Here is a 22,387-nt window from a genome sequence, read left to right as displayed (position 1 = left end):
GGACAATACCCCCCCACAAACAAATAGATAAAAAAGAGATTAAACAAAAACTTGTGATTTTCATAGTACCTGGACATAGATAAATGCTCAACAAATCTATTTCCTGGTTGCCACCCCACTCTCATTCCTCTCGGTATTTTTCTATGCACAGCATCTAAAAAATATGCCCCACCATTTCCTTTAGCATTATCTGTATTTCTTTTGTTTCCAGCTTTATTGAGATATAATTGATAAATAACACTGTGTAAATTTAAGGTGTATGATGTGACACTTTGATATATGTATGTACTGTGAAATGATCACCACAATAAGGTCAGTTAACACATCTGCATTACTTGTATTTCTTTCTTTCTTTCTTTCTTTTTTTTTCGCTGAGGAAGATTGGCCCTGAGCTATCATTCGATGCCAATCTTCCTCTTTTTTCTTTTTCTTTTTTTTGTGATGAAGATTCGCCCTGAGCTAACATCTGTGCTAATCTTCCTCTATTCTGTATGTGGGATGCCTCCACAGCATGGCTGAGTGGCATAGATCTGCACCTGGGATCTGAACCCATGAACCTGGGCTGCCGAAGCGGAGCACATAGAACTTTAACCACCTGGCCATGGGGCCAGCTCCCTCTTTTTTCCTTTCTGTATGTGAGAGGCTGCCACAGGATGGCTGCTAACAGACAAGTGGAGTATGTTGGTGCTTGGGATCCAAACCTGGGCCATCGAAGCAGAGTGTGCCAAACTTAACCACTAGGCCACTGGGGCTGGCATTACCTGTATTTTCATTCAGCAACATGCAAACACCCTTTTCACTGTACCTTTGCAAACACTGGGAACTTTAACCTTAAAGATCTCTTCTATTCTGAGAATGGAGACGTGTTATTATTGTTAGTGTTTTACTTTGAGATCTTTGAATACTACAGTGATTGAGTATTTGGCATAAACTCTCCGGTTTTTCTTCACCCATCAATCATTTATTGAAAGTGTGCTCTCCGCCAGGTTCCCTTCTAGGTGCTGGAGATGCACCAGAGAACAAAACAGAAGAAAACTCCTACCTGCCTGGAGCACTCATTCTGGTGGACCAATTCTATAGTCTCAGTCTGTCTATGTTCTTTGTCTCTTTTACTCAAGTCTTGGGAATTTTTTTTTTAAAGATCTGACTCTATCTTGTAAAGGAAAAACAACTGCTTTTCTCTACTCTATTACTACTCACTGCTAATACTCCATTTCTGATACTTCTCCTCACCAAGCGTGTGGGGTTTTTCCCACACCAAGCAATTCTGCAACACCAGCTGGGTGTCCCACAAGGTAACAACTCTGACATTAGCTACCTGGAGGCAGCGCCAGATCCCACAGGTTAAGGGCTCAGTCCACAAGACTGCCCTCCTTCCCTCTGATGGCAACTGCAAGTTCAGGTTGTCACCTGTGCTTCTGTCTAACTATAAATCAGAGGTTCTCGTGACTCCCTTCTTGGGTTCGATAATTTGCTACTGTGGCTCACAGAACTCAGAAAACAGTTTACTTCCTAGATGACTGGTTTACTATAAAAGGAGACAACTCTGGAACAGCCAAACGGAAGAGATGCACAGGGGAAGGTGTGTGGGAGGGGAGCAGAGCTTCCACGCCCTCTCCAGGTGGGCCGCCCTCCCAGCACCTCCACGACTTTACCAACAGGACTCAACACTAACCCAACTCTTAATCCAGTGCTTCAGGGATTTTGATGGAGGCTTCATTACCTAGGCGCAACTGGTTACATCTGTGGCCAGTGGTAAGTGATTCAACCTCCAGCCCCCCTCCCCTCCCAGGGGGTCCGGGGCTGGGGCTGAAAGTTTCCCCTAGCAACCAGCCCCCATCCAGTGGTTATCCAGGGGCGTTCCCCAAACCACCTCATTAACATAAACTCAGGTGTGGTTGACAGGGGCTTGTTATGAATCACAAAAGACAATCATTTCACCTTTATTATTTATCCTGAGCTATTCCAGGAACTGGGAACAAAATCAAAATATTATAACAAAAGATGACCCAATAGCTCTTATAATTTAGGATTACAGGGGTTTCAGAGAGCCAGAAACCCTGGATAAGACCAAAATATTTATCACAGTGTGAACAAATAATTGGGACCCATCTCCCCGGTCCAGCAGGCGAAACTAGCAAGCCGGCTGCAAAGGCTGAGTCTGTACAAAACCCATGCTGTACTGTGAAGCGGCCTTGCAGGGCATCTCAAGCCTGTATCAGAACGACCCTGCAACCCCTCACCTCGGCACCAAAGATGCCGGCGGGAAAGGATCTGCAACAAGAGGAGACAAAGGGGCCCTGGCTCTCATATCCTCTAGCTACGTTTTTAGGCTGAAGGGATAGTTAGCAACCCTGGTACTTGCCTCCCTCCACCCACAGATAACACCGACATTCCAGGAGATATAACCAAGAAATTCTTATTGTACAATCGAGAGAAAAACCAGATGTCCCCTGTCACAGACGAACAGAACCCCTTTGTCGTATACAACTGCTGATGAGTAAGCCCCTTCCAGCATGCACACTGCTTTGTAAAAAGGTCAATAAACTGTACTCTTATCTGCAGACGTCAGAGCAGTTCCTTCAGGACATTCTGGTGAACTGTTTCTGAGGCTCGAGTCCTCACTCTTGATTCTGTTTTTTTTGAGGAAGATTAGCCCTGAGCTAACATCTGCTGCCAATCCTCCTCTTTTTGCTGAGGAAGACTGGCCCTGAGCTAACATCCGTGCCCATCTTCCTCTACTTTATATGTGGGGCGCCTACCACAGCATGGCTTCATGAGCAGTGCCATGTCCACACCTGGGATCCAAACCGGTGGACCCTGGGCTGCTGCAGCGGAACGTGTGCACTTAACCGCTGCACCACTGGGCCAGCCCCACTGGTGGTTCTTGAATAAACTCTTTCAGTTAACTTTTATCAAGATTCTTTACTTCAGTTGACAACAGTATCACACATCTATCATATCTGTTGCTAATCCTGCTCTGGCCCCTACCTCCCGTGCTCAACCAGCAGTTGGCTATGTGACCTCTAATTCTGAAGTCACATATTTTAAGACACACGTAAAATTGAAGTGTTTACATTGTTACAGCTGACCCCTATTTCCTTATGATGCTATCACTTTTAAGTCTAAAAGGACCATTGCCCTTCCTGAGGTTTGATGTTTTAAATTTTCTCCTAGTTGTTACATTTTCAATTCCCCCCAAATTGCAAAAATTGCTAATCAATTGCCCCAAATCACTGACTGACTAAACCTTCTTTTGCTTCTTTTTTATGATACTTCCCTCCCCTTCCCCTTCTACTATTTATGATACTAGAATTTTATACAGAATGAAGTCTATTTTAGAACGATTTTTTTATTCTAATGATCTGTCCATTCTTGTCCTGGTATGTTTTAAATTACAATTCTCTTTATTCATTTTTCAAGTTACAAAAGCTAATATTTGCATCTTATCAAAATTTCAAACATAAAGTTAAAAAGCCAAAGCCCTCCCTTTTAACTCTCATGCTAAATTTCATAATAGGTAGTACTATTAAGAGTTTGGTATAAATTTAAAAAAATTAAAAAAAAAAAGGAATATACTAAAACTTATGGGATGCAGCCAAAGCAGTTCTAAAAGGGAAGTTCATAGCAATAAACACATCAAGAAGAAAGAAAGATCCCAAATAATCTACCCCCATGCCTTAAGGAACTAGAAAAAGATGAACAAATTGAGCCCAAAGTTAGCAGATGGAAGGAAATAATAACCATTAGAGGAGAAATAAATGAAATAGAGACCAGGAAAACAACAGAAAAGATTAACCAAACTAGGAGTTGGTTCTTTGAAAAGATAAACAAAATTGACAAATCTTTAGCTGGACCAACCAAGAAAAAAAGAGAGGACCAAAATCAACAAAATTATAAATGAAAAAGGAGACATTACAACTGATGCCACACAAATACAAAGGATCATAAGAGAGTACTATGAACAACTATACGCCAACAAACTGTACAACGTAAAAAAAAAAAAAAGGGAAAAATTCTTAGAAAGATACAAACTACCAAAACTGAAACAGGAAGAAAAAGAAAGTCTGAATAGAACAATTACTATTAAGGAGATTAAATCAGCAATCAAAAAATCTGCCAACAAAGAAAAGCCCAGGACAAGAGGGCTAAACTGATGAATATTATCCAACATTTAAAAAAAAATTAATGCCAATCCTTCTCAAACTCTTCCAAAAAATCAAAGAGGACGAGACATTCCCAAACTCATTTTACGAGGCAGCATTACCCTGATAACAAAGCCAGAAAAGGACACTAGCAGAAAAGAAAACCATATACCAATATCCCTGATGAATACAGATGTAAAAATTCTCAATAAAATGCTAAGTAAACCAAATTCAGCAGCACATTAAAAGGATCATTCACCATGATCAAGTGGGATTTATACCTGGGATGCCAGGATGTTTCAATATATGCAAACCAATCAATGTGATACATCACATTAACAGAATGGAAGAAAAATCATATGATCATCTCAATAGAGAAAAAGCATCTGAGAAAATTCAACATCTGTTCATGATAAAAATTCTATTTTTTTTTTTTTTTTGAGGAAGATTAGCCCTGAGCTAACATCTTTTGCCAATCCTCCTCTTTTTGCTGAGGAAGACTGGCCCTGAGCTAACATCCATGCCCATCTTCCTCCACTTTATATGTGGGACGCCTACCACAGCGTGGCTTGCCATGTGCTGCCATGTCTGCACCCGGGCTCTGAACCGGCAAACCCTGGGCTGCTGAGAAGCGGAACATGAGAATTTAACCGCTGTGCCACCAGGCCAGCCCCTTGATAAAAATTCTTAACAAATTAGGTATAGAAGGAACATACCTCAACAAAATAAAAGCCATATATGACAAGTGCACAGCTAACATTACACTCAATGGTGAAAGGCTGAAAGCTTCTCCTTAAGATTAGGAATAAGACAAGGGTGTCCACTCTCACCACTCCTAATCAACATAATACTGCAAGTCCTAGCCAGAGTAATCAGGCAAGAAAAAGAAACAAAAGGCATCAGAATTAGAAAGGAAGTAAAATGGTCTTTATTTGCAGATGATATGATTTTATATATAGAAAATCCTCAAGACTCCACCAAAAAACTGTTAGATTTAATTAAATTGTACAGCTGCAAGATACAAAATTAATATGCAAAAATCAGTAGTGTTTCTATACACTAACAACAAATTACCTGAAAAAGAAATAAAGAAAATGATTTCATGTACAACAGCATCAAAAATAATAAAATACTTAGGAATAAACTTAAGCAAGGAGGCAAAAGATCTCTAGTCTGACAACTAAGACACTGATAAAAGAAAATGAAGAAGACACAAATAAATGGAAATATATCCCTTGTTCATGGATTAGAAGAATTAATATTATTAAAATGTCAATACTACCCAAAGTCATCTATAGATTCAATGTAATCCCTATCAAGATTCCAAAGGCATTTTTACAGAAGTAGAAAAAACAATCCTAAAATTTATATGGAACTATAAATGATCCTGAACAGCCAAAGGAATCCTGAGAAAGAAGACCAAACTGAGAGGCATCACATTTCCTGATTTCAAGCTATACGATACTATACTACACAAGCTATGCTGTATAGCCATCCTACACACTGCATACTACATAGTATGGCTCTATACAAGCTATACTATAAAGCTGTAGTCATCAAAACAGTATGGCACTGGCACAAAAACAGACAAGTAGATAATGGAACAGAATTGAGAACCCAGAAACAAAACCAAGCATATACAGTCAACTAATATTTGACCAGAATATTCAATGGAGAAAAGACAGTCTCTTTAATAAACAGTGCTGGGAAAACTAGATATTCACATGTAAAAGAATGAAATAGACTCATATCTTACACCACTCACAGAAATTAACTCAAAATGGATTAAAGACTTAAATATAAGACCTGAAACGAAACTCCTAGAAGGAAAAATAGGAAAAAAGCTCCTTGACACAGGTCTTGGCAATGATTCTTTGGATATGACACCTAAAGCACAAGCAACAAAATAAAAAATAAACAAGCGGGGCTGTGTCAAATTAAAAAGATTCTGCACAGCAAAAGAAACAATCAATAAAGTGAAAAGACAACCTAGGGAATGGGAAAAAATATTTGTAGACCATATATCTGATAAGGGGTTAATATCCAAAATATATAAAGAACTTGTACAACTCAACAGCAAAAAAACAAATAATCCAATTAAAAAATGGGCAAAAGACCTGAATAGACATTTTGTTACAAATGGCCAATAGGTACATGAAAAGATGCTCAACATCACTAATCATCAGGGAAATGTAAATCAAAACCACAACATCAGCTTACGCTTGTTAGAATGGCCATCACCAAAATGACAAGAGAGAACAAAAGCCAGCAAGGATGTGGAGAAGAGGCAACCCTTAAGCATTGCTGGTGGGATAGTAAGCTGGTACAGCCACTATGGAAAATAGTACGGAGGATCCTCAAAAAATTGAAAATAGAACATATGATCCAGCAATTTCACTTCTGGGAATGTAGCCAAAGGAAATGAAAACACTATCTGGAAAAGATATCTGCATCCCCATGTTCATCGCAGCATAATTCACAATAGCCAAGACACGGAAACAACCTGAGCGCCCGTCAGTGGATAAATGGATAATGAAATTGTGGTACATAGATGTGATATATACATACAATGGAATATTATTCAGCCATTAAAAAATGAGGAAATCCTGCCATTTAAGGCAACACGGATGGACCTTGAGGGCATTATGCTAAGAGAAATGTCAGACAGAGAAAGACAAATACTGTATGATCTCACTTATATGTGGATTCTAAAAAAACCACAGTCATAGAAAAAGAGATCAGATTTGTGGTTACCAGAGGCAGCAGGTGGGGGAAGAGGGAATTGGAGGAAGGTAGTCAAAGGCATGAACTTCCAGTTATAAGCTAAATAAGATCAATAAGTACTAGGGATGTAACGCATGGCATGATGGCTACTGTTAACACTGCTGTATGGCACACATGAAAGCTGTTAAGAGAGCAAATCCTAAGAGTCCTCATCACAAGGAAAAAAAATTGTTTCTTCTTTTGTTTTTCTTTTTATTGTGTCTATATGAGATGATGGATGCTTAACTAAACTGATTTCAGTAATCATTTCACAATATACCTAAGTCAAACCACTATGCTGTACACCTTAAATTTACAGAATCTACTTTGTAGTGGGCAAGAGAGAAATGAAATACTCACAATCAAGTGTAGAGCGATACTCCCGGGAAGAACACATACAGCAGAGGCCTACACGAGCGTCAGAGGTCAGGGAAGGCCCCATTGATGATATTTAAGCCGAGGCTTGATGAACAGGGACGAAGGGGAACGAGAAGGGGTGTTATAAGCTGAGAGCACATGTGCAGAGGCCTGGATGGGGGAGGTGCGTGTGTGAGGACCTGAGAGGGTCCAGGATGAGGCGGGGTAGCCTGAGTAAGGAAGGAGGAGTGGCAGATGTGAGGAAGTTGAGAAAGATTTCTAAGTTTGATTTTACCCCAAGATCAATGAGAAGCTAACAAATTCTTTTTGCTCAGACATCCTATCTCATTATGAGCATATTTTTCTTTATCTACGAGCAGAGTTATACCAACTGTTTAAAATGATCGTCTGCTAATTCCAACAACTGGTTTGCTTCAAGGCCAGCCTCCACTGATGGTCTTTTCACTTGAGCAGGGGCCACGCGTCGTTGTTTCTTTGTATGATTAGTGATTTCGGATTGCATGCTGGACCACAGGAATTAACATGTTGTAGAAGTTTTGGATTGTATGATGTTTCTCTGAAGAGTGTTGACTTTCGTTTTTTTTTAAAGCAACAACTAGTATGGCTAAACTCAAAACATGGGTAGGGTTCATTAACAGAATTTGGGGCTCTCCCTCTGTACTTGTTTCCAGGATTTCCCCCTTATTTTCTGGTTTCTGTGGTAGCCCTCAAATGCATCCTCTTGTTACTCAAGCTAATACGACTAGAGTTTTTTATCAAGTTTTAGCCGCTATACTCGGAAATCAATTGAGGCCTGCTCTCAGGCAAAAACTTGTAAAAACAGTTCATTCACCCAGTAACATTGCATTCTTCCAAGTGCCGGCTCCCTTCCAGGGTCTGCCTGGTTTGGTCACTCTCCTGTGCCTTCAGGTCTTTCCTTCTCATGTTTTGTCCAGTTTTATAGCTGTTATTTGTGGGACGTTTAGTCTGATGAAAGTCACTCTGCCAGTACTGGAAGTGAACGCAATCACTGTTTAATTTTTTTTATCATTAAAAAATAGATGAATTTAACTTTTCCAGTTTTAGTCATATTCTGTAAGTTTTTTTTTTAAGTCCAGTCCACGTTCCGTCAGAGGAACATCAAGCTCTACTTCCTTTTTCGTTTTTTAGATTGGCACTGAGCTAACGTGTTGCCAATCTTTTTTTTTGTCCTTCTTCTTCTTCTTCTCCCCAAAGCCGCCCAGTGCATAGTTGTACATTCCAGTCACAAGTCCTTCTGGTTGTGCCGTGTGGGACGCCGCCTCAGCATGGCCTGATGAGCCGTGCCATGTCCACGTCCAGGATCTGAACCATCGAAACCCTGGGCTGCCAAAGCGAAGTGCCTGAACCACTCGGCTACGGGGCCAGCCCTGCATTCTGTAAGTTTTGATTTGCAATGTTTTTATTTTCTAAGTATCTGACAATATTTTTATTTACTCCTTGGTCAAATAGTTATTTATCTTTTTTTTTTTCAAGGAAGATTAGCCCTTCGCTAACATCTGCTGCCAATCCTCCTCTTTTTGCTGAGGAAGACTGGCCCTGAGCTAAGATCCATGCCCACCTTCCTCTACTTTACATCTGAGACGCCTGCCACAGCATGGCTTGCCAAGCAGTGCCATGTCTGCACCCAGGATCCAAACCGGTGAACTCTGGGCCGCCAAAGCAGAACGTGCACACTTAACTGCTGTGCCACAGGGCCGGCCCCTCAAATAGTTATTTAAAAGAGTGTTTTTAAATTTCCAAGTAGTTAGGGTTTTTTGTTTTTAATATGAATGTTTAGTTTTATTGTTATGGTCAGAAGATGTAGCCTGTACAATTTCCTTTTCTTTGAATTTTATTAATAATTTTTGGTTGCTGAGTATTTGACAGTTTTGTCTATTTGAGAACAAGGTAATATATTAACTAAGTTTATTCCATTAATAGACTTTATGTGTTGATAGAGTCAAAAAAAATTTAGAGTATTAATAGTTTTCAAACTTTTTTTTTGGTGCCATGGAAGTTTTTGTTCAAAAGAAATAAAATACTCATTCATTTACAAATAATACAAATTGGACAACAGAACAGTTCTGCTCACACTGAGGAGGGCAGGTGTGGAGCAGTGAGAAGGCAGAGCCGAGCTGACTAGGTTCTTCTTTCCCCTGACCACGCGTGGGGAGCCCTGAGAGTGGAAGCTGACGAAAGAAGAGCGGTTCAGAGCTGTGATGGGAGGCACTCAACCTGCCGGTGGCTGGCTTTGAAGATGGGGACTAGAAAGCAAGGAATGCAGCAGCCTCTAGGGGCTGGGAATGGCTCTCAGGTTATAGTCGGCAAGAAAATCGGGACCTCAGTCTTAGAACCACAAGGAACAGAATTCTGCTATCAGCCCAAAGGAAGAGAAAATGGATTCTCTCTTAGTCTCCAGAAAGGAACCCAGCCTGCTGATACCTTGATTTTAGTCTGGTAAGACCTTTACCAGACTTCTAACCTACAGAACTATAAGATGACAAATCTATGTTGTTTTAAGCCACTAAGTTTGTGGCAATTTTTTACGACAGAAATAGAAAACTAACACATCTGTACAGATTATTTTCAATATTTTAACTATATCCCTATGTTGTACTACCACCATTCCAGCCCAGTTTATGGGATTTACCATTATTATAGAACATGTAGGTCCAGATACATAAAATGAACATAAAAACAACTCAGTACTTTTAAACTGGTAATGTGCTAAATGATAAATAACTTCAAATACCATGCATAAAGCCAACTCTACCAGTATTCCTAGAAATTTGTTATACTTTGATTTGGGGGAAGGAAAGGAATTTAACAAAAGTTATTTTTCTTGGTATTATCTTTTTGAACCAGGTACCTGTCTCATTCTTGTTTCTTGTGTTAAAAAGAGATGATAAATTCCAGAGCTATTGGATGATCTCAGGTTTTAAACCTTCCAAGGACGTGAAAAGCATGTCCCTGGATCCTATCAAGAGCTCACCTTCACTTACCAAATACCCAGCTTTCACAGAGATACTCACTTATTCAAATCAATTTCATAAGTTTGCATATGAGGTTTATCTCCAGTCTTGTCTGGATCCCATCGGTAGATGGCGAATTTCTTGATTCGGGGAGCTGTGGCCGCAGCTGTCTGGGCCCCTCGGCAGGCCTGAAATGTAAGTTCACGAGAAGGAAAAACATTATTAAAAATGCAAGATAAATCCTTGTATTTAGCTGGCACTATGAACTACAGTACTGGATAGAAACCCACGCATTACTGACACACAGTCTTCTTGGGAAAGGCAGCCATCCGCTATCCAACAAACACCAAGCACTTATGCCAGACATGGTGCTGGGGGCTGGAGAAAGGCCACTTAAAACAGACAGAGTGGGCCGGCCCCGTGGCCGAGTGGTTAAGTTCACGCGCTCTGCTTTGGCGGCCCAGGGTTTCACGGGTTCAGATCCTGGGTGCAGACATGGCACTGCTCATCAGGCCATGCTGAGGCGGCGTCCCACATAGCACAACCAGAGGCACTCAACTAGAATATTCAGCTATGTACTGGGGGGCTTTGAGGGAAGAAGAAGAAAAAAAGAAGACTGACAACAGATGTTACCTCAGGTGCCAATCTTTAAAAAAACAAAACAAAATAGAGCCTTTGCCCTCATAGAACCTACTTTGTAGTGAGCAAGAGAGAAGTTAAATATCCACAATCAAGTATAAAGAGTGATACTCCCGGGAAGAACACATACAGCAGAGGCCTACACGAGCGTCAGAGCTCAGGGAAGGCCCCATTGATGATATTTAAGCCGAGGCTTGATGAACAGGGACGAAGGGGAATGAGAAGGGGTGTTATAAGCTGAGAGCACATGTGCAGAGGCCTGGATGGGGGAGGTGCGTGTGTGAGGACCTGAGAGGGTCCAGGATGAGGCGGGGTGGCCTGAGTAAGGAAGGAGGAGTGGCAGATGTGAGGAAGTTGAGAAAGATTTCTAAGTTTGATTTTACCCCAAGATCAATGAGAAGCTAACAAATTTTTTTATCGTGTGGATGACAATCATTTTTATTCCTGAGAAGCGTATCACTGGTTATGCCAGGAAAATTGTCAGATGACCTCTGGGGACACCGGGGAGAAAGCCAGCGCAGTTGTCAAAACGAGATGCTGTTGTTTTTAGATGAGGCGTCTTAGTCAGTTTGGGCCTCTATAACAAAATACCAAAGACTGGGCGATTTGAACAAACACCTATTCCTCACAGTTCTGGAGGCTGGGAAGTCCAAGATGAAGGTGGCGGCAGATTCGGCGTCTCGTGAGGACCCTCTTCCTGGTTTCAGACGGCTGCCTTCTTGCTGTGTCCTCACGTGGCTGAGAGATCTCAGGCCTCTTCCTCTTTTGGTGAGGGCATTGATCCCACCACAAGGGCCCTGCTCTCACACCTCATCTAACCCTGATCTCCTCGCAAAGGTCCCATCTTCAAAGACCACCCCACTGGGGATCAGAGCCTCCACCTATGAATTCGGGGGACACGAACATTCAGTCCACTACAGCAGGACACATGACAAAGAACGCTCTATCTTAAAACAAACCAGTTTGGGGAACTAACAAACAGCTGAGTCCTGCTCTCCACAATCCTATTATATCTCTCGGGCACTTACAGTCTCTGCCAGTGGGTTTCACAGTCAGCCGAGGGACCCCGGAGTGCCGCCTCAAGAGCTGCTGGGAGAGGGTCAAGTTAAGGGGCTGGGCCTCTGATTTCCCTCCCTCCTTCAACCAGAACAGCTTCCCCAAAAGTATTTGTATTTGCAAAAAGGGTGCTGTTGTCAAAAAAAAAAAGTTTTATATTAAAATTCATACTCATTGTAAAGCCACTGCTTATTGTTGCTGGGCACTGTATTAAATGCTTTATATTAATTACCCCACTGAATCTTCATTTTAAAGATGAGAAAAACAAGGCTCAGAGATCAAGTGATGGGCTCACCAGCACAGGGCTGATGAGTGGAGCCAGGCTCGGAACCCAGGGCTGGCTGTCTGACTCCAGACCCATGTTCCTAAACACTGTACATTCCCATTTACTTGTGAATACTCTCACGTCTCTTCTTGGTGCTGTCTTCTCCTCATGTCTAAACCCCTTGAGGATGTGTGTATTACTAGTCAGGGTTCACAGAGAACAGAGCCAACTGTGTACACACATATACATACACACACAAACATAAACGGATATGCATATACATAGATATAAAAAGAGACTTATTACGTGATTATGGAAGATAACAAATCCCAGGACCTGTAGTCAGCAAGCTGGAGCCCCAGGAGAGCCAATGATGTAAATCAAGCCCAAGCCCAGAGGCCTGTGAACCAGGAGAGCCAATAACGTCGTTCCAGTCCAAAGGCCAACAGGCTCAAGACCCAAGAAGAGCTGATGTTTCAGATCAAGCCCAAAGGGAGGAAAAAACCAATGTCCCAGTTCGAATGCAATCAGGCAGAAGGAACTGCCTCATCTGGAAGAGGGTTAGCCTTTTCTTCTTCTTTTTTTTTTTTTTTGAGGAAGATTAGCCCTGAGCTAACATCTGCTGCCAATCCTCCTCTTTTTGCTGAGGAAGACTGGCTCTAAGCTGACATCCGCACCCATCTTCCTCTACTTTATATGTGGGATGCCTACCACAGCATGGCTTGCCAAGCAGTGCCATGTCCGCACCCAGGACCCGAACCAGCGAACCCTGGGCTGCCGAAGCAGAACGTGTGCACTTAACCACTGTGCCACCGGCCCGGCCCCAGTCTTTGCTTCTATTCAGGTCTTCAACTGATTGGATAAGGCTCACCCACATCAGGGAGGGCTATCTGCATTACTCAGTCTATTAATTTAAATGTTGAACTCATCCAAAAACACCCTCACAGAAACACCCAGAATAATGTTTGACTAACTATCTGGGCAACCTGTGGCCCAGACAAGTTGACACAGAAAATTAACCATCATGGTGTAGAAGAGGTTTATTTTACATCTCCCAGCATACCTGGTCCAGGCCTCTGCACACAGCAGTTTAATCCCGGGTTAGGAAAGATTGAAGAAAAGAGCAAAAACTGAGTAGTAGACGAATGTAAAAATGTGGTTTATTTTAAATGTACCTTAAAAGGCTGAATAGTACGATCTATGTCAAGCCATTAACAAATAAAACAACAACACCCCTCCGTATATGACATGTACTTATAATGTTAAGTCAATAGCTAAGTGTCTCCATTCCATAGTCCTTGAGGCCCTTTGCCACTGGGCGGATGAAACAAGGTGGAGACCACAGCAAGTCCTGCTGAGCTTCTACGACGGTGATGGGGAGGGGAGGGCCTTGTCAGTCCAAACAGCAATTCTAAGTTGAACCCTCAATTTGTATATAGAAAAATTCAGACTATATTCCAGGCCAGCTAATTAAACTGGTAAGGAAAGTAAAAACTCTGAAGATTAGTTGAGTAATTACAAGAAATGCAATGGTGTTTGCTACTTGCAGCAAAAAATGCCCAAAACAGAGTGAAGCTGGAAATATAAATATCAGCTCTCAGTATTAAAGAAGAAAATATATGAAGAAAATGAGGGGCTGGCCGTGAGGCCGAGTGGTTAAGTCAGCGCGCTGCACTTCGGCGGCCTAGGGTTTCGCTGGTTTGGATCCCGGGCACGGCCCTAGCACTGCTCATCAGGCCACGCTGAGGCGGCGTCCCACATGGCACACTTAGAGGGACTCACAGCTAGAATATACAACTATGTCCTGGGGGCTTTGGGAGGAAGAAGAAGGAAAAAAAGAAGACTGGCAACAGATGTTAGCTCAGGAGCTGATCTTAAAAAAAAAAAAAAAATGAAAGTGAAGGTGAAGATGAAAGCGGTATTTTCTTATCACCAGGCTGGCTAAGATCATCAATAAAAGGAAGGCCACTTCTGCAAGTGAACATTTTCCACTAGGGGCTCCATTTTGTAAAACGACAGGAACATTTGGCTAACGCCAGCCACCTTGTGGTAACCGGGAGGAAGTGAAAAGAAACGGTCCCTGAAGACACCAGCTCCGGCAGCTTTTGCTGGCTTAGTGCCCCCACTCACCTTTTTTTGTTTCTGTCAGATTTAATGAGGTGTAATTCATTACAATAAAATCCACCAATGTTAAGTGTATAATTTGATGAGTTTTGATGAAGCGGTATAACTACTGCCACAATTATGACAGGAGACATCCATCCAGAAAGTTCTCTAGTGTTCCTTTACAACCAGTGCCCTCTCCCTACCCCTTGCACCTGATCTATCACACAGATTTGCCTTTTATAGAATCTCATATAAATGCAACCAGATAGTACATCCTGTGTCTAGCTTCTTTCATTCAATATCATGCTTCTGAGATTCATTCATGTTCTTGCGCATATACAGAATTGTTGCTTTTTAAAAAAAATTAACTTTTCATTTTGAAATAATTGTAGAATCCCATGCATTTTTAGAAACAGTACTGAGATTCCATGTACCGTTTACTCAGTTTCCTCCAATGGTACCATCACACAAAACCATAGTGCGACATCACAACCAGAGCACTAACGCTGACGTCAGTCAGGGTACAGAACATTCCCACCACCAGATCCCGGGTTGCTCTTGTACAGCCACACCCACATCCCTCACGCCCCCTCCCCCATCTCTTAACCCTAAGCAACCACTAGTCTATTTCTAGGATTTTGTCACTTCAAGAATGTTACATAAGTGTAATCGTCTTGTGTGTAACTTTTGGGATTGGCCTTTCTCATGCGGCACGCTGCTCTGGAGATTCAGCCAAGATGCCGTGAGCCTCAACAGTCGTCTCTTTCGTCACTGAGGAGCGGTCCACGGTACGATGCACCAGTTTGGTCAGCCATCACCCACCAAAGGATGTCTGGGTTGTATAAAGTTGTAATGAACACGTGTGGGCAGGTTTCTGTGCAAACGCAAGTCTCCATGTTCCGGTATAAAGGCCCAGGAGTGTACTGTTGGGCTGTATGGCAGATGCATGTTTAGTTTCTTTAAGAAGCTGTCAAACTGTTTTCAGAGCGGGCGGTCACCATGCCCGAAGCAGGCGGTAAGGGGAGAGGGGCAAAACGCCTTTTAAAAAAGGTAACTCCTGCCAATTTTAAAAATCAAAACATTAGTAACATTTGGACTTTAAACAGAACCCGGGACTTTGGGGCTGTCAGCTATAACTCCATGGTTCTAAAGCTTCATTTAATAACACCGTCAGTGGGCAACAGGCATCCAGCTCGATCACACTCGGTCTCGCTCCTGCAAAGGCCTGTCGAAGATGACCACGGTCACCCGCAGCAGGTCCTCCCTTCAACGCCTCTTCCTCATACTTAACATCTGCTTCACAGCCACTCTACCAAGATACAAAGGTCTAGACCTGACCACGCGGATCTTCCCAAAGGCGTTAGGTTTATCTAGAAATCATTAGGCAAGTCTGATATGAGAGATGTGAGACAAATGCAAGGCAAGGACGCACCACAAGAGTACCATAAGGCAATAACACCCCAACATTAGTTTTGGGGTACCCCAAAGTGTCATCGAATTTTTTTTTCAAAACAGCTAATTTAAATTCATTTTGAGCTAAAAATATATTTTATGTAACACTTGGTGGGGTAATGGGAGCTAACAGGAATGAAGAGAGAAGATAGATCAAAACAAGCAGAGGGTGTGGTTCTAAAAGTGATGGAGATTTGCTCATCTTGAGGACTGTTTAGAGTTGACCCATAGGATTATGGTAGCTGTGATATAAAAAAAAATCCCCTGAATAGAGAAATCTAAAAAGGTGTCATGTAGGTGTTCATAGAAGTAATAACATAACAGCTTTCATGGAGACAGGAACTAGCCTAAGGAGACAGGGCCATCTGCAAGGCCCCTGGCCTAACCAGATGGGGCCCCTAACCAATCGGCAACCTAGGAGAATCAGATAGAGCCCAACAAGTTCCACGCTCCACAGCCTGTGGACTCTCCTGGGCTCACGCATGCACCATAGCACCTAGGAGTCCACTGAAGGTGACCCTAGCCCCATTAGCATAGTAAAAATCACACCTGGGGTGGAGAGCTAGCACGCTAATGATCCATGCACTGCATGTAGTAGCATGCTACACGACAGCGCAGGCGCAAGCACCACCCCACCTCTACATGCCCTGAGAAGGCCCTCCTCCCCAGCCTTTGCCTAATAAAAGCCCCACAATCCTGCTCCCTAAGGAGCTGGTCACCTGCCCCTTTCCTTTCCACACCGACTCCCTTGTGCCTCTCCTGTGCACAAGTGAACAAACTTTTACTTTTCTACTGTCATTTGTTGTCTCTCTTGATTGCTATCCTAGGGGACAATAAGAACACAACATACTGGTAACACATTTACTGAGCCCTTACGCGTGTCAGATGTTGCGCTAAATTACCGTTAACCTTTACAAGATCTCTCGTAAAGATTCTCCTAAAGAAAGTTTTATTATTCTCAGTTAAAAAATAAGATCATATAACAAAAAAGCCGGGATTCAAACACAGGTCATTTGACTCCAAAGCCCAACCTTTCAGCCACTATAGCAGTGGTGAAATTGCAAATCCAAAATGGAACAGCACACAAGAATAATTTCTTTTCCCAAACAGATCCAAGGAAAAACAGGAGTTATTCCTCTACTCATCCAATCAGCACGATCTTAGGTGGTAGTTGGCCCAGATGTGCTCATTCACTCGTCTGTTCAATAAATAACTATGGAGTGCCTTACTATGTTCCAGGGACTGTTCTAGGCCTTGGGGATCAAGGCCAAACAGACATACGTTCCAGTCCTCATGGAGCTTACACAGTGACTGGAGGGGACACACCTAAATAAAATCTACAGGGCTGGCCCAATGGCGCAGTGGTTAAGTTCACACGTTCTGCTTTGGCAGCCCGGGGTTTGCAGGTTCAGATCCCAGGTGCAGACCCAGGCTCGGCTTGTCAAGCCATGCTGTGGCAGGTGTACCACATATGAAGTATAGGAAGATGGGCATGGGTGTCAGCTCAGGGCCCATCTTCCTCAGCAAAAACAGGAGGATTGGCGGCAGATGTTAGCTCAGGGCTAATCTTCCTCAAAATAAATAAATAAGTAAATGAAATAAAATCTATGGTATGTCAGGTGGTGATAAGTCCGGGGGTGGGCGGGTCCTGGCCACAATTCTACAATTCTAACTGGGTTGGCCAGGGAAGACTTCACTGAAAAGCTGACAGCTGAGCAAAGACCTGAAGGAGGTGAGTGAGCAAGCCATACAATATCTAGGGGAAGAGCAAATCAGCAGAGGGGACACTGAGCACAAAGATCCTGAGGTGGGAACGTGTGTGGGGAACAATGAGGTGGCCAGTGCAGTTGAGAATGGAGTAAACGAGGACAGGAACAGAGAGGAAATCAGGAAGTTAACGGGAGACCAGATCACATAGGGCCTTGCAAGGATTTTTGCTTTTACCCTGAGCATGATGGGAAACTATCAGAAGGTCTTGAGCAGAGGAGTGTCAGTCAGACAAGTTTTGCAAGGATCATTTTGGCTCCTGTTGTGAGAATCACCTGTCGAGGTGCAAAGATGAACGCAAGAAAACCAGCTAAGAAGTAACTGCAATGATCAGCTAAGAGATGATGGCCTGAACTGGCTGGTGGCTGGAGAAGTGGTTGGTTTCCGAATATATTTTCAGCGGGAACTGACAGGATGTGCTCACAAACTGGATGTGAGAGTGAGCCAAAGAACAAGGATGACTCCAAAGTTTTTGGCCCAAGCCACATAAAGGATGGAGTTGCCATCAACTGACACGGGAGGAGTTGAGTGTGTGGCGGGAGGAGTGTCAGGATTTTGGTTCTGGGGAAGCAAAGTTTATGACATATTATTAGACACCCACGTGGAGATTTTGAGACTGTAACTGGGTGGCCATCTGAACCTGGAGATCTGGAGCAAGGTCGAGGCTGGAGACATAAATTTAGGAGTTATCAGCATATACTGGTAAGTGGTGTCTAAAGCCCAAGGGAGTGTCTATAAAAAAGAGGCCTAAGGACTGAGCCCCAGTGTTTAGAGCTTGGGGCAAAGAGGTGAAGTCAGCAGAGGAGACAGAAAGAACACCCAACGTGTGAGGAGGAAGATCCGAAGACTGGATGTCCTGGAAGCCAGATGCAAAACGTATCTTGAGGGGGGAGTGAACAACAGTGACAAATGCTTCAGAGAGAAAAGCACATATCATGAGAACTGAGAAATGACTGCTGGGTTTAACAAAGCTAAGGTCACCGTGACCTCGAGCAATTTCAGTGAAGTGGTGAGGGAGAAAAGCCTGACTGTAGGAGGTTCAAGAGAAAATGGCAGGAGATGAATTTTGGACAGTGAGTTTAGACATCTCTTGAGAAGTTTTTCCATAAAGATGAGCAGCAAAACGGAGTGGTAGCGGGACATGGCTTTTTTTTTTAAGATGGGAGAAATTATAGCCTGCTTGTGTGCTGCCGCTGCTGCTGGTGTAACAGAGAAGGAAAAACTGACACCTCGGGGGACAGGAGAGAACTACTGGAGAGCTCTCTCTGAATAAGCGATGGGATGGATGTAGGGCATGAATGAAGGGGCAGCCGCAGGAGTGTCACCAATTCCCCCTCAGGAACAGGAAGAAAAGGAGAATATACAGGCAGAAGCAGGCAGGTGGGCAAAAACTTGAGGTTTTTTCTTGTTGCCTGTCCATCAATCTATACTACAAACCCAGGATGGAAGAGGGTCCTTCAAAAGCATTTCTGCCTCCATGAGTCAAGGCTGGGCGTACCTTTCTAGGAAATCTTGGAAAAGATTACCTTCATAGTTTGTAATTTAAGGAAAGGAGCCAGATAATCGACAACTGGACTGAACTGGACTGAGGAGGATGAGAAGGGAGAATTCTGGATCATGATAAAGGCTGCTTGTTATTCTTCTAGGAAAGCTTCCTTAAAGAGGCTTGCAGCTAGATAGAGCAGATATAGATCTGGAGGCAGGAGAGAAAGGTGTCGAAACGGAGAGAAGGAAGACAAGGAGGTCTGTAGAAACCTGGGTAAAATGGAAGGTGAAGGCTTGTTTCTGAAATGTGAGCGGCACTGTTTCAAATCTAAGCACTACCTCTTAGTGGCTGTGTGTTCTTAGGCAAATTACTTAACTTCTCTGATTCTATTTCTTCTTTTGTAAAGTGGTAGGGAGTATTAAAAACTACCTCATAAGATTACCTGGAGGGTCAAGTTTCTAGAACAGCCCAGAAAATAATTTCTGCTTTTCAATACTGGCAACATTATCAGTTCTTGTATTATTCTGATTGGCTCCTGCAATCAGATACACAATTGAAAGTAGGCGGAACTTGCCCTAAAGGAGGTCATAGTCTAGATGAAGAAATAAGGTAACACAAACAACAGTTAATATCTTATATTAAATACTTAGAGGCGGAACTGTGGTTCAGTGGTGCAAACTAATGCACAAAAGGAATTCAGAAGAGACATGGCACCGTGTCCCAGGGTCCTTGGCTCCTGAATGTCACCCACAGGTACTTCCCCAAGCTTGTGCCCTGACTCTCTGGAGGCAGCTTTTGTGGGTGTGACTCTACAAGGGGGGTGGGTGGGAGGGCCTCTCCAATGTCTCTGCCCTCAGGAGGCCGTGCAGTGGCCTCACGTGGACTTACAACACTGACCTATGAAACCAGCCTCCTCTACAATTCACTCCTGGACCGAGCTTTGGAACTCACTCTCACTGCTGGGGCTCTCACAACTTCACTGCCTGCTCAGCAACTATAAAAGGAAGTGGCAAACGAGGTCGTCGATGGAATGCTCAGAGGCCGCCAGCCCGAGGCAGTCTTCCCCCCATTCCCCTTTCAGAAAGACTACAGAGAACAGGCCATGTGTACTGTGTTACGCAGCCAGAGCAGGTACTGAAAAGGAGAGAGATTCTCACCTAAGTGCAAGAAGGGGAGAGGAACTAATATTTCTTCTACACCTACCATGGGCCCAGACGTGCGCTAGGAAGTTTTCACACATTATGTTAAAAAGGGTTTAGGTCCTGGATCTACCAGTTCTCACCTACGACATCTTGAGCAAGTAAAAAATTTTCTTTCTGGGGCCTCAGTTTTCAAATCTCTGAAAAGGAGATAAGAATTCCTGTTCGCCCACCTTGCAGGGGTTGGTGAGGAGTCCCGAGGAAACACTGGAAAGAGATTTGTAAATCCTTAGTCCCTTACGTATGCAATGGCAATTTCCCTTCCCCTTTTAGACGTTCCCACTTAGAATGCAGATCAGAAGTGTGTACTCTCCTGACAACACAGGGCGTGTGCAGAAACCCAGCAGTGCACCCTGAATAATGCAAACAAGCGCGGCGCCGGGCTCTGGCCCTCTGTGATTCATGCCAACACTCTGTGGGGTCGGTATTAGTACACGCCCTTTACAGACGGGGACACTGAGGGGACGACGCTGCTTTAAGGAGTCCAGGCTTTCCCGCAGCCCCCGAGCAGGGGAAGGGTCCCGATCCTTCGGGGCCGAGAGGATTTCCCTCCATCCCTCCCGTCCCCTGCCCTGTCCCCAACAATTCACCTGCGCTTTCCTTACCGATCTCGGTCCAGCCCCTCTTACGGAGTCTCACCCTTGCACCCCGGAGGAGGGACCCCGCTTCCCAGTTCCCACCCTTCAGACTCCTGCACGCCTGTCTTTTCCACAGAAGTGACAGTTTAGTGGTGGCAGAAAAAGGGCTTGCAGTCCAGACGTTTGGATTAGAATTCTGCTTCCACCTGTCAGGCACTAGCTTGCCACGTGACCTTGGGCAATTCAAGTCCCCTCTGTTTTTTTTTCTTATCTCTAAAATATCGCCTCCACCCTGACCAATTCCCAGGCTGCGGAAAGGCGGAGAAGGATAACGGACAGGGACGCTCCAGACCAATCCAGAGCACTGCGCAGGCGGGAGCGGGCGCTCCCCTCGCCGAGGCCTTGCCTCAGGTTCCCTCAGCCCCCTCCACGGCCCCCTCGGCTCCGGGCCGTCTCCGTGACTTCCACGCCTGCCCTCTCCCTCCGGCCCCGGAGATCACCTGCAGGCACGCTCCGCCAAGGGCTGTGGCCGGGAACCTGCGCCTCAAGGAGACTCCGACCGCCGCCGCCATCTTGGCTCTTGACGTCGAGCCCCACCCCTTAACCCCGAGGTCGCTCTCCGCCGGCGTCCCACCGAGCACCGCGGCGGCGAGCCCGCGTCCACCGCGGCCGCGCTAGCCGCGCAGGAGCCACCGAGTGTCTTCCGGCTTCCCGAGTGGGCGGAGGAAGGCGGAGCTAGCCAACACGAGCGTGCGCAGTTGCGAGGGATCGGCGCATGCCCAGTTGGCCACCCGCGGTCCTAAGGTGACCTTCCCAGAAGGGGGCGGAGTCCGAGAGGAAAGGGGGTGGGACTAAGTACACGGGGGGCGGAGCCACCCTATTTGAATCCCGGGCCAATTTTAACCCCTTTCTTCCTGAAAATTTGTCAATCATATCCCTGAACTCTGTCGCTTATGGCTTTAATCAGACATTTCTGTCAGTCACAGTGAGATTTGCTCGAGACAGTTCAGGTTCAAGCACTGAGAGCCCCGCGTCCCGAGAAACCCCTCAGTCCCGGGCAAATCTGAGGGGATTTGAAAGCAAATGTGTCATTCATCCATTCATCCATTCATTCATTCAAAATATGTATGGAGCACCCACTATGTGCCCGGCGCGGGGAGGCTACAGCAAGCGAGCGGCGCGGGGTTACTGCCCTCACTGGACTTCCTCTAGTGGGCAGTAACGGGACAGTAGCAGGAAGGTAGGCTCTGTCCTGTAAGTGGGGGTAACAAGGGAACCCAGCCCTAGGGGCCTTAGTTAGCCAGTTAACCTCAAAACCATTTCCTGAACACCTACTATGTGCCAAACATTATGATCCATCATCTTACTTAATCCCCAGGACAGTCTTGCGAGAGAGAATTGTGTGTGTGTGTGTGTCTGTGTTTAAGCTTCCATTTTACTCATCTCAGCTGCTTTTTTCAGACCCCTCCTCGGGTCATCTCAGAGCCTGGCTCCCTTGGTGGGTGGGGGAGGCTGGATTATCTTGGGCAGGCCATGGCCCCCATCCTCCACGTCCCTTGGTCTCTTCAACCACCTCAGGCG

The 22,387-nt window shown here is 44.4% G+C and overlaps 1 protein-coding gene across 1 annotated transcript in view; it reads right to left on the bottom strand.

The window, feature by feature from the left end:
• SDHB (succinate dehydrogenase complex iron sulfur subunit B) overlaps positions 1–21,553 on the bottom strand; it is a 32,994-nt gene extending 11,441 nt beyond the window's left edge. The window contains exons 1-2 of the mRNA XM_014836182.3: positions 21,307–21,553; positions 10,319–10,446 (exon numbers count right to left, since the gene is read on the bottom strand). Of these exons, the coding sequence (XP_014691668.1) occupies positions 10,319–10,446; positions 21,307–21,378 (200 nt within the window). The 5' untranslated portion in view covers positions 21,379–21,553. The remainder of the gene's footprint in view (positions 1–10,318; positions 10,447–21,306) is intronic.
• Positions 21,554–22,387: the final 834 nt, after the last annotated feature.

The sequence above is a fragment of the Equus asinus genome, chromosome 5 (assembly GCF_041296235.1).
Source record: "Equus asinus isolate D_3611 breed Donkey chromosome 5, EquAss-T2T_v2, whole genome shotgun sequence".
In the NCBI taxonomy this organism is placed as follows: Eukaryota; Metazoa; Chordata; class Mammalia; order Perissodactyla; family Equidae; genus Equus; species Equus asinus.
Note: the sequence above shows the minus strand (reverse complement) of the source record. Positions and strands in the feature narration are given on the sequence as shown.